The 16,907-nt window shown below is 36.0% G+C and overlaps 1 protein-coding gene across 1 annotated transcript in view; it reads left to right on the top strand.

Annotated features, from left to right (window-relative positions):
- Window positions 1–16,907, top strand: part of ERBB3 (erb-b2 receptor tyrosine kinase 3) — a 54,361-nt gene that overhangs the window by 20,925 nt on the left and 16,529 nt on the right. The window contains exons 2-11 of the mRNA XM_072408716.1: window positions 623–774; window positions 3,969–4,155; window positions 6,575–6,700; window positions 11,018–11,083; window positions 11,796–11,914; window positions 12,005–12,143; window positions 13,290–13,403; window positions 14,433–14,553; window positions 16,307–16,380; window positions 16,493–16,583. Coding sequence (XP_072264817.1) covers window positions 623–774; window positions 3,969–4,155; window positions 6,575–6,700; window positions 11,018–11,083; window positions 11,796–11,914; window positions 12,005–12,143; window positions 13,290–13,403; window positions 14,433–14,553; window positions 16,307–16,380; window positions 16,493–16,583 — 1,189 coding nt within the window. The remainder of the gene's footprint in view (window positions 1–622; window positions 775–3,968; window positions 4,156–6,574; window positions 6,701–11,017; window positions 11,084–11,795; window positions 11,915–12,004; window positions 12,144–13,289; window positions 13,404–14,432; window positions 14,554–16,306; window positions 16,381–16,492; window positions 16,584–16,907) is intronic.

Raw genomic sequence — 16,907 nt, forward strand, 5'->3', positions numbered from 1 at the left:
AATGGGGTTGCTGTTTCTTTTAAACTCTTATCTCTAGTTAATATTTAGGAAACATAATGTTCCATGTATAATAATCAAACAATGCTACTTTGAAACTCACAGTTTCTTGGCAGTTTTTCTGGTTTACCTGTAAATGTATTGTATCCTTCATAGTTAAGATAAAATTTTCACATGATACAGTATACATGTATGCATAGTCTCTCGTTCTTCCAGCATGTTAGTAGGTGGACAGCTAAAGAAGATCAACCTAAATTCAAGAGTTTAGCAGTAAAAGAAAAACCTAAAACCTAGAGTGTTGTCTCTCACATCAAAATCATTTTATAGGTGATAGAATTGAACAGACAGGTAATGATAGCATAGGTTGTACTTTTTAAAAGTGAATACGGTGGAATTGTATAATACTGAATTCCTTTTTTAATAAAATATTTGTTTTTCTGCTGTTCTGCAACATTTTGTCCATCTGCCTTTCATATTTATGAACAAGATCATGCATCATTCCTAGCTTTGTATCTATAAATGTTTGCAGTAACAAAACAAGTTATACGTTTTTGCTATTTGTTTATTTTTCATTGATTTTATTTTATTTGTGCAACCTGCAATGATTTCTCTCTGGTTCTTACAGTGTGTACTGGGACAATGAACGGTCTCAGTGTTACGGGTGAAGCCGAATACCAGCACCTGACATTAAGTAACATGTACAACAACTGTAACATAGTGATGGGTAACCTGGAGATTGTGCTCGTTGAGAACAATAAAGATCTGTCATTCCTTAAGGTGAGAGACAAGGAAGTAATACAGACACCTACTTTTTGTGATCTAAAGTGGAACTCAACCAAAAACCCTAATATGATTTTGAGAAGAGAATTGTTTTACCATCTCTCTGTCTTTTTCCTTGCTGGGGTGTTAAAATCGCACTAGAACATGTGTTCCCACAGAGCAGTTGCACCTTTTCCTTATGTTTTATGACTAATGATGTAACATTTTCGATTTACCTGTACTTTGTGTCATGCTGATATTAGTCCCAAGGAAATAAAGTAATACAGTACGAAGAGTGACTTTCTCTTCCCTGTGCCATTTATAATTGTAAAGTGTTTTCTGGCATTCTACCACTAAAGGGGCTACATTTGTAAACTTAGGTCAGCCCCCCTCAATAAATAATCACCTGCATCAATATGCTGATCAAATTGTCATTTTCCACATTTTTTAAAACATTTTATTGTGGTGAACAATTCAATCATAACAAGCAGTAGGTTATAAAAAAATACAGGATGTCAAAGTTACCAATGCAAACTAATATTAACCATAAATGATTTAGAAAAAAAGATCATGTAGGAGATCTAGTGTCATAAATCAGGAAGACATTTACAAAGATACCAGAAAATTTGGTACTAGGATACCTAGGTATCTAGGATAGGAAGAGAGACGCTACTGTCTGGGGCAGCACCAAATACGGTAGTTACATACAGTTGGTCGGTTATGAGTGCAGCACTTTGCAAGGTGGAGTTCAGAGAAGGCTGGAAACTCTTAAGGAATAGAGGGATAGCCCCTGCTAGCCTGTTTATGTACCAGGTATTTTAGTAAAATCATATACTGTATATTAGATCTCACTATAGTTCCTTAAAGCTAACAGTGAGATCAGATTCACATGCAAGTAATTATAAATACTACCCAATAAACTGAAGGATGAAAATACACCAATCTTAGTTTTACATCATACTGAGCAGTGTAATACAAGCTAATACAAGGTGTTCAGTGAGCTGTCTAAACAGCAATCTTTTACTCTAAATAGTAGTGACCGGAACATTACTCAAGCTATGTATACACGCTACATAATTGTTGCCCACAATGAACAATCGTGACCCCTTGGGTGAAAATCTAGTGTGTGTACAGTGGTCCCCTAATGTTATTCATCAATCTGACTGCTGTTCTTTCCTGTGGAGGAGAGCAATGCATGGAGCAAGGTACAACTCTCTCCTCCTCTCTCTAATCCATATATATGTATATTTATCCCTAGACCCTTTTACCCGGGCGCACCACCCAGCACTTTTCGTGAGCTGTTTTTAGGGGGTTAATGAAAAGTTAGGTTATAATACAGGGGCTACCACCCGCCTACAGCTTCTTTACACCCAGCTTAAAAAAAAACTCTGGGGAAAATACTGATTAATAGATAGAAATACTTACTATATATATATATATATATATATATATCATATATCAGATGTGTCTATGGATTTTGATGACTTTCAGCAAAATCAACCTCCAGGTCTGAACTCCTGGGTCTGCTGCATTTAGCAATGCACACACATGTAGAGCAAAATATTTTAAAGAAAGTATTGCTATTTACAATATTGGTCTTGCTTTTCACTATGCAATCAGTAGCTTTGTTGAATCTTTTGTCTCTGTAGTCAGTGTTTTAATCTGTACTGAATACTGAGCTGTAGGCATGCTAAAAAAACATTCTAATATGTACTGCACACCCACAATACAGATGTCTGTTGTTTCATGTGTGAATAAGTAGTTTGAAATGTTAGTGAGTTCAGCGAGTTAGCGCCTCTGTCACTGGAATGTCACTCCAGCCAGTCCTGTTTTACCTGCCTTTATAATTGAATATTGCACAACTTGTTACCCCTCCCTACTCCTCCCTACAGCTTGGAACAGGTAAAGTACTGCTCCAGCCAGTGGGAGAGGCTTACTATCACTGCAGGTGAATACGGGCAGCCGTACCCTGCACCACAGCATTGCATTCCTGGAGTGTAACAATGCCACTTCAATCATCACTTATTGATAAAATGTTATTGTATGTTCAGTCAAGTCTTTTTTTTTAGTTTTGTATAGATTAGGAAATGGTTAAACTGTATTTTAGATTTTTTTGCTGTCTGTATCCACAAGTAAGATTTGCCTTTAGTTCCTCACACACAACTGCAAATGAAAGAAAATCTCTTCTAAAGGAGCAAATTTTTCATCTCACAGAAGTGTCCCCAGAACAGGTTTCCAATGTAAGATTTTTGTTTACCTGTTGCTTAGTTGATGAGAAGAATAGTTGAGTTTCCCCTAACTTTCTGTCTTAGTGACAATGATGTTCTGCATTTTTGCTAAAAAGATCAGCCAAAATTGATTAAAAAAAAGTTTTTATATGACATAAAATAGCATAAAAATCGCATAGAGTTGACCTAGCATCGGGCCTGAGAATAAGGTAAGGGTCAGGTCAGTAAAGGCAATACTCCTGCAGGAGGCCATGACATATGTTTGTCAAGCTGGGCCCAACTATCCAAAATTTACATCAGCGGTAATAAAGATAGCTGCTGACTGTGACAGACTAAGTGGGACAGGAACATTTTCAGGCACTATATAAATACACAATACATAAATAAAATGTAAAACATACCATGTAAATATATATCTACAGCCTGAAAATGAAGTCTTCGGGTCAACAAAAGCAGATCTGGTAACTGTTTACCTTGACAAACTGGTCTGTTTATAAAGAAATGAATCTGATATTTAGTCGACTGCTCCATGTGTTGTCAATCTCAGTGATAAACTATCCATATTTAGTGAATTTCAGATTCACTGTTTTAAAAATACCCAAAAAAGTTTTACTGTGCGATATCAAGAATCGTACATTTTTATGTAGCACATCCGCTCTCCCTTTCCTCATCTGAGCCCTGCTATATAAGGAAAAGTAATAGGCTGATAACAAGTAAAATTTAGGTAGATGCAAAAATACAGAGATGAGTTATGGAAAGCAATGTTTTAAATGGTAGCAAGTCTGACAAAACTTCCATAGTGTGTTATATTGGATGATTTGATAAGAGAAACCTGTTGCTATGTTCTACTAATGCACTAATCTAGTTGTCTGATCTGGACTTAGTTTCATAGAATGATGAAAAATTAATTGACATATGTCCTGATGAGGACTACTGCAAAAAAATTTGCTTAAGAGTAACATATCTTTCACTGTTATTTTTCAGTCCATACGTGAAGTGACCGGGTACGTTTTAATCGCTTTGAACATTTTTCCATATTTGCCGCTGGACAACCTGCGTGTTATCCGAGGACAAACTTTGTATGAGGACAAGTATTCCCTCTATATGACCCTCAATAACCAGGTTAATGGCACACGGGGCCTTCAGATGCTTGGCTTCCACAACCTTACAGGTGAGACAGACAGATTACAGAGTAAACCCCACAGCTGGAAATGTTCAAATTCTATTTGTCTGTTTAGGAGTAGGTCTATGGTTTATATGTACATAATAAAGTTAGTGAGATGTCACAGTATACAAATTTGGATGGACTGTTTTGACAGCAGAACAGCTGTGGTTCACCACTGTCAACCGGTCCTCAACCAACCCAAAGCTTTGATTTTTATTCAAATAAATTGGAGTGGTTGAAATCCCTTTTTGTACAGGTGTTAGCCTGCAGTGCAATTGTAAGGTGGTTTTTCGGAAGTTTCTTGCAGCATCTAACGGCAGCCTGGTGCTCAATGACTTCCACTGACTTATACGAGACTGCTTGTAGATACTTTTAAAAGTGGTAAAACACCTTCTGTAGCAGATTTAGGTACAACAGTGGAGGACAGATAAACTTTCAATTGCAATCAGTTCAAGTCAAATGTAAAATAATGCAACTGCTGCCAACTACAAACAATTCTAAAGCTGCTAGTAGATGCTCTGAGCTAGTGGTTTAAAATAAGCAACCAGGTACCCTGGGGTGCTCTGTTTCCTTCACTTGTATTGCAGTTGTTCATCATTTATGGATCTACCAGGACAGATCCATGAACGACGTTGGCTAAGCGCTGTACACACGTCAGATTCTCGTCCAATACTAGCCCTGAAGCGATAATTGGATGAGAATGGTCTGACGTGTACGTAGCCTATGTCTTGGTATACTGTCTTCATCGGATTTTGCTTATTAATGTACAATAATGTAAGATCCAGCAGTTAAAAAAATTACTTTCTTATGTGTTAAGATGGATTTACACTTCACATGAATTTTTAGGACACATTAGAATTATTTATTTGTTACACTTATTCTTATATTATATAATTGTAAAACTCCTACCACATGGATGACTGGCTACCAGCTGCATCACAAGCATTTGACTTTATTAGACCCTGCAGAAATCCTATTTCCATCACATGAACCTTATCAATAGATCATTGGGAAACAAATAAGTAAACATAGCCATCCAGATGTGCATAGATAATTACAAACTATGCATAAAAAGCAGGTTTTTAAAATCAATAACCTACATTGGTGCAATTATCTCACCTTTTAAGGCTACTTTTCATATATAAAGACTTCAGCTTTACATATACGGTCAAGAAACATTTAGCTGTGTTCCGTACGTGAGTCGATGTGAATTTTGATATGTGTTAGGATAGTAAAAAGTTTTGTCTGAAATCCAAAAAGTTGCCACCTAAACAGGAACAGAAAAAAATCTTCCAACGGGGACACTTGTTTTTGTAACAACTGTCTAAGAAGTGGTTTAACTCATTGGATAGATACTTTCTAACTTTCTGTAAAAGTAAAAAAAATCCTCCCCCACTGTAATGCAAAACATAAAAAAGTTGGACACTTAAAAGCAATGTTTACGCCTTTGGTTTTAGGTAGTTGCATGTAATTGGTGCCTGGGTTGCCCATTAGAACTAGTTTTAATGGAACTGATGTAAACACTAGGTTTCTAAAAGAAAAATAACCCACCAAGCAATCATGTAAAAATACATTCCTAGAACAGTGAGGGTCATTGAAATGACAAGTTGACATGCCTAATGAGCACAAAGTCCTCTAATAACCTCTGAATGTGGGAGTCACATTTTGCAGGCACTCTTAATTGTGACTGACCAGCTCACAGTGACCCTAGTACTCCCTTTCAGCAGCTATCATCGCATCGTGTTTATTCAGGAACACCCTGATGGACTTTGTCCAGTGTTTTGGCCTTTATGGTTTACTACTTATGGCGGTATGCCAATACTATTGTGTTTTCTACCTTACCAGACAAACAGATAAAAAAATGAACCTGCGTCTATCTGGATAAGTGCACTGGTTATTCAGGTTTCAGAGTTTAGCAAACATAACACAATCACAATAGAATGTACACTTTCCCATATGAACAGGACTTATTCATATGTCAAAACTATTCTGTAAAAAATCCTGTGCACCCTTTGTAGAGTGAATTGACTTATAGCTAGGCTACAGAGGAGGCAGTCACGTTGACTGTATGGCAGAACTTATTTACTGTTATTACCCCTTCCTATTATGTAAAACTTTCCCCCACCTCTTAGAATGTAAGCTCTCGGTCCCTTCCTCCTCCATGTTTGTACTTTTCAAGTATGCAGGTTTCTTGTCTGCAACCCCTAAATATTATACAGCTCTGTGTAATAATTTGGCACTTTATAAATAAAGGTTAATAATATTAATAATAACAACATTAAAACCTTGTATTACTTCTCAGCTGTGGATATATTCGGCTATAATAGCATGTCACAAAGAAGAAAGCAGTAACAATACTTTTAAAAAATCTATTTTAGTCATTTGACATTGTCAGATAATTTGCCTTTATTCTATTTTTTCCTAGAAATACTGGCTGGAGGCGTCCATATTACCAATAATGAACAGTTGTGCTACACTGATACCATTGACTGGAAAGATATAATTCGGGATCCTAAAGCACAAGTGGAAATTGAAGATAATGGTGCCAATTGTAAGTTATGACAGAGGCATAAATGTGTTGCATAAATTGTCCGAAGACAGCTTTTTTAATGTAAAGCTATGTACACAAACTAGATAAATATCGCCTAGGATAAATGATTATTGTCGTCTTGGGTAAAAATGTAGTGTGCTTACATCCATTCCCTTATGTCACTTTTCGGTTCGTTGTGGCAAATCACTAAATGACCAAATGGGAAGACCACCATAATTTCCTATAAGCAGAGGAAAGAGCAGGGTGCCTCCCACTTGTTCTCCCCCTCCTCTCTCTATAGAACAGAACAGCGCTGTCTGTACAACACTCGTTTATTCCAGTGTAGCTCTGGAATGAATAGGTTCACAAAAGATCATTTCCAACTACAGAAACTTGACATGTGTACATAGATTTATTTTGTGTTAACTGTGAAACTATCTATTCAATATTGGTGCAGCCTGCCCAACACTGGTTCTGAGGGTGGTATCTGCCGGTCTATGCCTATCAAATACTCCAGATATCCTTTAATTTGTCACATATAGCTTAGTGCCATGATTACTCCAAACTGAAGAAATCCGCTAAATACATTCCAGATGCATCCAAACAAAATGGCATCTGGAGCCAGTCATCTCTGCAGAGAGCCAATGACTTTCGAAGAGCAATGATCATTCTCCACACCATGTTGGCAGTAGGCAGGTTTTTTTACGTGGACTGTGGCTGCTTTAAAAAGGAAATAAACGGTTAGCTTTTGTTTTCCTGCACCGGGAATGTATGTAGCTGATGAAAACTGAAAGTTCAGTTGGGCTTTAAAAAAAATTGTAAATGTGTTTGCTACTGACCACAGTATTACTGGTTTAAATATTAATAGCAACCAGGGTAGACCAGGAGGTTGCATACAACAAAACACCAGGTCTGTTACCATGTCTCCCCGGAGTGTCTGCATCCACCAAGCTAAATAACTTGGCAGCCTCTCTTGAGACTTGGCCAGATGTCTTATCAATAAGATTAAAACTGGATGGTAAAGTTCTCTTCAGTGAGACGTGTGAACCCTCATGCAATGTGTTAGGTGTCAAGAAAAACAACCTCCGCCCATTGTCCCTGATTGATACCGAAGCATATTTAATTTCTTTGTCAGAGATATTGTAAATGTATATAAGCCTATCCGCTCCCATATCTACGTGCTAGTGTTAAATCAGAGTGATAGACCGCAGAGGGCTCCACTGCAAAATCTGCTTTTACTGGGTACAATTACTGATTTGCTACAGGGACTTCATATACCAGGCCCAGATCTGTATTTACCATAAAGACATTTGTAGACAAGGACTTAGGTGTCAATTTAGAGAAACGAGGATGTTGAGAGTAATCAGAAGGCTATTTGTAGTTCAGGAAACATTAATCCATTTCTCTACAAATTTGGTAGTCTCTAAAGGTAAACTTTGGCTGTGAAATAAAATTGGCGCCCCTCACATTACTTTCAAGTATTAGTATTTATTAGTTCTGTACAAGAGGGTGTCAGGCATTCATTCAGGCATGCATAGGATAGCATGATGTCCAGACCCAGGGTCAGACTTGTGTGTAATCACAACAAAGGGCTTATGATGTCAGTGAAAATGTGACATGCTTTTATAGTTTAGATAACATTTAATTTTTAAACATTTTATACTTCATTTTCAGCCTCAAATGCTTTAGCTGATCACTGTGCATCACCTAATCTCATTACCACCTTCATTTCAGCAGTATATATTGTTTGGAAAACTATAGATAAGTCAGATTCACTATTTAAAAAAATATATTGTTATGCAAATTATGACTTTGTTACAAGAAAGTTGCAATTTGCATTGGTGCTGCTGGAGGGCAATACAAAAAAAATAAAAAGGCACAGATTGATGTCCTGTATTGTCATCCATAAGCTGTAGCTCTCAAGGTAGTTATAAGGTTCTCACAGCTTTAAGGCAACAAAAACAGTAATTACAGAGTATGAGAGGAAGTTATCCTGAACTGACACTGAAGCTTCATATACAATGATTTCTATTATTGTTACACTGTCATTTTCAAGTTCCTAAAGATCTGTTTTTGTGTCAGACAAAACAAAGATTGTTTCCTTCCCTAAGTGATATTGATCAGCCATTCTGTTCTTTTCTGTCGCTTCATAATGAAATGATTAAGCCTCCAGTGCTCTGTATTCATTTCCAACATTTGTTCTGGTCTAATAAACAAAGAAAATGTCCATCTACCTCTTGCTTCACCTGTCTATATAACATATATATATAACATATATATAACTGTTCATACATAATAAACGTTATTGCGGTCTTTTCTTAACCTGTGCACTTACTGTCATCTTATTTCACATTTGTATATTGTTTTACCACATATTGCACTATTATAATTTATTCATTTCATGACAGTATATATAATTATACTGCTATATTGGCCCCTCCCTGTCTTTTGATTAAAGAATACATGACTACTTCATTACTCATACATAACTATGAATCCTGTGCTGCATAATATGTTTGTGCTCTATTGTTAAAATATAAATAAGCTGATCGGAGTTGCAGTAGATACAAGATTCTTGTAATGTGACAAGGGGGTGTACAGCTATGGTCAGTGGTACTCCCCCTGGTTTATTGCAGTAGGATCAAGATTGCTGGAACCCCCTGGACATTCCTGGTCCCTGCCTACGTTACCTTGTGTTTAATGTGGCCCAAACCATGCAGAAATTCTTTTGGAGGGTTAAAATATGGTGTGGCTCCTGTATCAAAGCGAGGTCTTCTTCAGATTCTCTCTTAACCAACTGAATCTCAATAGAGAAGTATGGTGCCACTTGAATAGCTAAATCAAAAGGGTATCCTTAGCCATGCAGCTAAATACATAGTTGGGAAATAATGCAAACAACATATAGAAGTACTTCTACCTTCTACCTCTATCTTGTAAAAAAAAAAAACACATACTCATATTATGTACACAAACCTGATTTTAACTCTTAGATGCTGAGTGCATCTTAAGTATAAAGGCAAAGTTCAGGTAACTAGATGAAATGAAAAATTAATTTTATTTATATGTGCCTGGAAATAGCAGTGAAAGTGCACTGTGAATAAGTAACAGCTTTTTACTGTAGTCACATCACAAAACAGTAAATTCTGATTAGATTATTGGAAATCACGTACATTACACTTTGACCTTTGTCTTATTAATTATTGAGCACATTATACTCATGTAAGTTCTGTATTATTCAAGTTAGATCTGAATGATTTTTGAGACCTTCACAAGAGGCATTGCATGGTTGTATGATTAACAAAAGTTTTCCACCCTTACTGATCAGGGTTTTTTCATCTACATTTATTATCAATCACTTTTTGCATGATTCTTTAAAACCATTGACTGGAATGCCTAGTGTAATGGGATAATCTACCTGTGTATAGCTGTGTATAGCCAGCCTAACTATAGATTACACCAGGCATTTTTTATGGTTTAAACAAAGGTGTCACTGTGTTCATTTTTTGTATATCTATATCTCCGTATATGTGTGTGGTGACAGTCACAAGCTAATTTCAGGTGCCGTACAGTTTAGCTCCACAAACCCTTTTAGCAAATATTAGCTCATGCCACCAGAGAGCCAAAGTAAACCTTGCCTTTGCACAACTCTGCCATCTCTTATCCTATTTCAAGACAACAGCCATACCTCTGCATTAATGTAAACATATAAGATGATGCCTTTTTTGTTTTCTTTGAATGTAATCTCAGTAATAGAAATGTCACTGGAACCAGCTTCCTTGAATTTACCTAAAGCTAAACTGTAGCCTTTACAAGTTGAAGATATGTGTGTATGTAAATATATATATATATATATATATATATATATATATAGGTTCTCCAAGTGTTTGCATTGGCTTCCTCCCACATTCCAAAAACATGCAGTTAGGTTAATTGGCTAATCCCCAAAAATTGACTGTAATCAAGACATATGACTGTGGTAGATACATTAGATTGTGAGCCCCTGAGGGACAGTTAGTAACCTGACCATGGACTGCGCTGCATAATATGTCAGCGCTATATAAATACTCTGTGATAATGCTGAAGCATCTCAGACCTTTGTCACATTCTGACATTTGGAAATGCCTTACCTGTTAAAAAGGGACAGTACTGTTGGGATAATTCAAAACATATTTCTAATTTTAGTCCACCCCTGTATTAATGTGTATCACTACCTAAAACTTTTTTTTTGTTATGGATACAGTAAGAACCCCTTCTATGTGTGGTTTACATGCATTTTATTCTAATGTCGATGTATTACTGAATTTACAAGAAATCATTGATCCCTTTTTTCTATTGCAGGTAAGCCATGCCACTCTACCTGTAATGAAAAGTGTTGGGGTGCAGAAGAGAATGACTGCCAGAAATGTGAGTATCAGTATGTATTTTACCCCTAATTGGCAATTAGAGCTATAATGTCAACATTCTTTGTATATTTGAAGAACAAAATTTCTGTCAATGTAAGGATTCTTGTTGCACTTAAGAGTTCAGACCCTTAGATGAAGTGCTCTTATATATGTATGCAGGTGATTTCTAAGGGATGGTCTGAACAGGAAAAATTGCTACAAATTTGAAAAATGTGATGTTTCTAACTATTATTAATTAGGGACACACTAAGCCTAAGGGGTAGCACAGACAGCAAAAAACTACCATTTGCTCCCTCTAATAATAAAAAAAAACTATTTGAATGATAGCCTATGGCCAATCCATTTCTAGTGTGACTCCAGGAAACTCCTTGGATTGGGTGGGGAAGAATTATACCTTTATTGGGGCTTCATTTCTGCCTGGATTTTAGCAACACAGGTCTCCTCTCATTTCTTGTCCAAGTATGTTGGTCCTAAATTGACAGATATAACCCATACAAGTCAATTACATTGGAAGTGTGGGAAGATAGCACCCATTCTGCTGTTGTATATTGGGGTTCTGTCAATACATACATTTTAGATTGTAAATTGTATTCACAAATGTGTCATTAATAAATGTGCAGGCACTGTGTTATGCTGTCAGTCTGGGTGTTGTATAACAAAGGTATTAGATGAATTTGTTTATATGCAAACATATGTATTCTTTCTTTTCGTAGTGACAAAGAGTATTTGTGCGGAGCAGTGCAATGGTCGTTGCTATGGGCAGACTCCCAGAGAATGCTGCCATGATGAGTGCGCTGGGGGATGCACTGGATCACTAAACACTCAGTGCATTGTAAGTGCTTCCCAGTAAATTACAACTGAGACTGATCGAATCTATGTCAGTACCGGTATGTACATGTAACTGTTTTTATTTTTCATACAGTCTTGTCGGAACTTTAATGATAATGGAACCTGTGTACCGCGATGTTCCCAGCTGTTTTACAACCCTGTGACTGGTCAGATGGAACATGGCCCTGATGCTAAATTCCAGTATGGAGGATCTTGTGTCAAGAACTGCCCACGTATGTATAGGCAGGGACATGTTTTATGCAGTTCACTAAAAATTTAGTGGGACCCGAGAAGAGCAAAGTACCTATTAGTGCATGGCAGGTTGATTGTAGTTGGTAAAAATAAAACATAATATTGTTTAATAATCATTATTGGTCCTTTTTATTATAATAAAAAGTGTAATCATCAGCTTCCCAACAAGTTTGAATAATAGTTTATATGTGGAAAACAATGTTAGGGGACCCATTTATTAAAGCAGAGCAGAGAACCATAAATTTAACATTTCGTTCAGTAATCTAAAATGTATTACACTGCATCTACTTCACTAAAATCCAGAGAAATGTAGTTAGTCCTGCTCAGTTCTCCTATGCTGGATTTGAAAACTCCTTCTCCTTTTGTTATAATTAGGAAAGAGGGTAAAGGTGCGTACACACTTCCAATTTTTATCGTTCAAAACGAACGACGAACGATCGATTGGGCAAAAAATTGTTCGTAAAAAAGTAACCAACGACGCCGACGAACGAGGAAAGTCGTTGGAAACGAACGACCGGACCGGCGGATCGGATTGGACGACGATCGTTGAACATCGTTCGTGTGTACGGTCGTTCGTTGATCGTCCATGGTCTGAGCATGCGTAGTGAACGAACGTTCGTTCACTTTCCTGTCATGCACATAGTTCCTCTATCGCTCAAACGATCGTATCTATTGTGTGTACAATATCTACGAACGATCGTGTCGTTATCTCTATGTGCAGGATCGGTGCTATACGATCGTTCGTAGATATCGTGCAGGATCGTTCGTCGTTCGTTTTCCAACGATAATAATTGGAAGTGTGTACGTAGCTTAAGTGTTCTGCAGTACAGCAGAGCTTTGCTTGGCAGGGCTGATATCATTGCCTGAAGCTGCTCACTAGGTTAGGAGGACAATGGACATATGGCCGATCAATGGGTTTTGTTTACTTTCTATTGTAAAGTACAGTAACTAATTCCAAACAGCAATGCATTAGTTTACTTACACTTCTGCATTTCATGCTTTCTTAAGTGAAAGACTTTCACTACATACCCTCCACGTTAGCATTTAGTGTTTCTGTATTTATTTCTTTACTTGTTTTACTGATATGATAAATATAAAGGAGATTTGCTTTGCTTTGCCTACCCTAGATAACTTTGTGGTGGATCAGAATTCTTGTGTACGTGCTTGTCCCAACAACAAGATGGAGGTGACAAAAAATGGAGTGAAGATGTGTGAACCATGTATGGGCCTATGTCCTAAAGGTATTCAATGGAATTATTTCTGTATTTTCCATAAGTAAACCGTATGCAAATTGAAGTATAAACATCCAGAAATAATGATTTGTTGATTTGACTTTCTAATCTGTTGAGTGGTGAAATCAAATTAGCTGTCATATGTAAAGTACATCATTTGTCAAATCTAAAGCATATTAATTACTGACATAAAACAAATCCGCTTTAGTATTTAGTAAAAAGCAGGTACTATATTCCATCGAACTTCAGCTTTTTCAAATAAAACCATTGTAATATTAAAAATAACTGTATCACTTATTGCCAAGAAATCCCTAAATATCAATTAATTATTACTGATTGGACGGATTGTGATTTCAGTATTGAGATATGATTATTGGAATAGGCCTTTTGAAATATGTATCTAAATTCAATATCCTAAAGGAATCCTTATTTGTAGTAAAAGAACTTAATACTTGCTAATAATGACACTGTTGTTCTTTAAAATTTTATTACTATGGTTTCTACTGCACTGTTGTATCAAGCAGTTTAAATGTTTTAATGAGTAGTTAAGCCCCATACAGATTGATGAAGAACATTAGGGAGACCACTACACATGTCAGATTTTCTCCTTAGATGTGCACAACCATTTGTCCTGGACAATAATCATCTGACATGTCTACATAGCTTAACAAATAAAATAAACTTTCCACTAATTAAATTATTTGGGTATGGTAATAAACTTTTATTGGGCTGACATTTTTACACATAAGCCTAACAGTATATCTGTATACTTCACAATATGTATGCAACAAAGGCAAACATTAAAACTAGCAAAAAAGAGGAAATTGGCAGTGTAGTTTACAGAGCAAGGTAAAGTCCCTAAGCACACCTTTTCAATACTATCCTGCAAAAACATAAAACTACTTAGCGTAAAAATAGAGGTTTTTGTTGCAAATGCATGTAAAGTTTCATTATTTCCGTTGTTTAATAAATATATATGTGTCGCTATTTGGTGCTAAAGTATCTTTATTTACTATGACTTCTCTTATTTTTTTACAGCCTGTGAGGGGACAGGATCTGGTAGTAGATATCAAACTGTGGATTCTAGTAACATTGATAAGTTTGTTAACTGCACCAAAATTCTTGGTAATCTGGACTTTCTCACCATTGGTCTTTATGGGTAAGATTTATCATTTTATTTGTTCATTGATATAGCATTGCGTTTTATGTGACACTTTTTAGATTTTATAACTATACAGTCCGTTCCTTTTGAAGAAGGTTATATTCTAATTTGCCTACCACAGTTGGGTACATACCCCAAGCCTTGTTTTAGGTGAATTTTGATTTGTCATAAGAATTGATCATTGCTATAAGGAAAAAGTTAACACCAGTTTAGAGAAGCAACACATACAGTCCTTATTACTGCTTTGTCTTTGAGGCACTGTGTAAAACAATTTCCAGATAGGCTGGTGTACCGGGTAAACTACAGTTTTGGGAACACTCTGGATTGTGTAGAAATGTCTTCTTAATAAAAAGAAAGAATTGAAATATTTTGAGGATCATTTATATAAATGATTAGTAAACATACTTTGCTGATATTATTCAAAATAGAAAACTGAAAATGTTACCTTGTACAAGACAGATTTGCATCTCAGGTGAGGATTGGGAACATTTGGGAGAGAAGCCAAACAAACTGAACTTTTTTTGATATTATTAGTTTCTAATGGGCCAGATCAAGTACTCAATACAAATTGTCCCATGGTCCTTTACTGATTGACAAGCATAGTGAAAGTTGGGTGTTATATATTAGGAGGAAACACAAAGTTTAAAAGTACTGCAGCAATATTATTTATTGTAGATCATTTGGTTGGTTACATCAAATCCAAAAGATGTATTTGATTATTATAGAAGATTCCCAGAAAGTAGTAGGCCAAATACTAGAAGTATATGGATTTACAGCAGTAATATAAATAGGGCTAGAACAATGTTATGAACTATAAATTGGCAAAATTTTGTGTGCAATACAGTATACAAGTAGTTCACACAATTCTGTGTATTTGCAGTTGAGAAATGTCACTCATATTTTCACTGATAGAAACTTTACCAATTTATGGTTTGTTCTTAGGAGGTAGTAATAAATATTTGGTGTATATAATAAGATATTGCTTGAGTTTTAAGATCAGTGCCACCAAGGACCTTAATCAGGGTATTCATTATTCCTAATTGTATTTTAAATGTTGAAAATTACAATGCATTACGTTTTGTGGATGGAGAGGGCAATAAAAGCCACCCTGTTGGTCCTCATGGTATTCTGGCCTTTAGTTTGACCTCAAAGATTCAACAGGATCTGACTAATCTGGCCACCCAAATTTGTAGCAAAACTGGCACAAAATACAGTATCTGCCCATGTGTGGGCAGCTTCAATAGTGATTATGAATCACTGTCACATGACTTTTCTACTGGCAAAGCTGACATGAATCGAGTAACCTACATTAAACATGATTAAGGCAGTTTAAAGAAAGTCTAGTAAATAAGGTAAAGGGTGAGGCTGTGTGCTATTTGCTCATAGTATATGCAGATCACAAAAATCATGCTGTAGTGTGGCTTAGGTCCTACAACCTAGAATCCTCATATTCATGTGTATGAGTGACAAGGGCACTAATGCACAGAAATGTTGGATGAGCAGTTGCATATACCAGACAGATTTTTCCTTTTAACATTTTTATGCCGTAATGAAAACCTGAAAGAAAAATAAGACAATTCTTTATTCTCACTCTGCAGTGCACCAGTTTTTTAAACAATAGCACATGTTATATTTATAGTAGAAAGAAACAGTTTGAAACTGCAGCTTACTATGCCATACTAAAATCTAATAACACCAATATTTCCAAATCGATTTAAGATTGTTTAACAAAGTGATTTTTTGATTTTAGGGATGAGTGGATGAATATCTCAGCTTTGGATCCCAACAAACTGAATGTCTTTAGAACAGTGCAAGAGATTACAGGTAAGAGGAATAACACTGAAACAGTTGGATTAGTGTATGTAGTATAATAGATGAATGCTATTAAAAAATATTAGATAATACAAAGATTAATGTTACATATCTGTCATTTTAGGATACTTAAATATCCAGTCATGGCCAAAACATATGAATGACTTCAGTGTCTTCTCTAGTCTTACAACCATTGGAGGTCGAACTCTTTACAAGTGAGTATCTTATGTGATTATGTTATGACATTATATTATTTGTGTTCATTTATTGAGAACACAGCATGAATTTAGGGGAATATTTCCTCTCTCTATACTATATGGATCATGTGGTACAGGTTTTTTAACACTAAATATTAATTAGATGATAAAGCTTTTGCTAACATTTCCAATATAATTTATCTAAAAGACTGTCCACATAATGATTCTGAAACTGAGATTTAAAGTTAAAAATGTACAGAAGGAAAAAAGAGAGTGCCAGTGTTGACATTTTTTTTAAATACCACTCCCTTGGATCATGCTGATTCATTGGTTTCAATTTTG

Source organism: Pyxicephalus adspersus, chromosome 1 (genome assembly GCF_032062135.1).
Source record: "Pyxicephalus adspersus chromosome 1, UCB_Pads_2.0, whole genome shotgun sequence".
Lineage (NCBI taxonomy): Eukaryota > Metazoa > Chordata > Amphibia > Anura > Pyxicephalidae > Pyxicephalus > Pyxicephalus adspersus.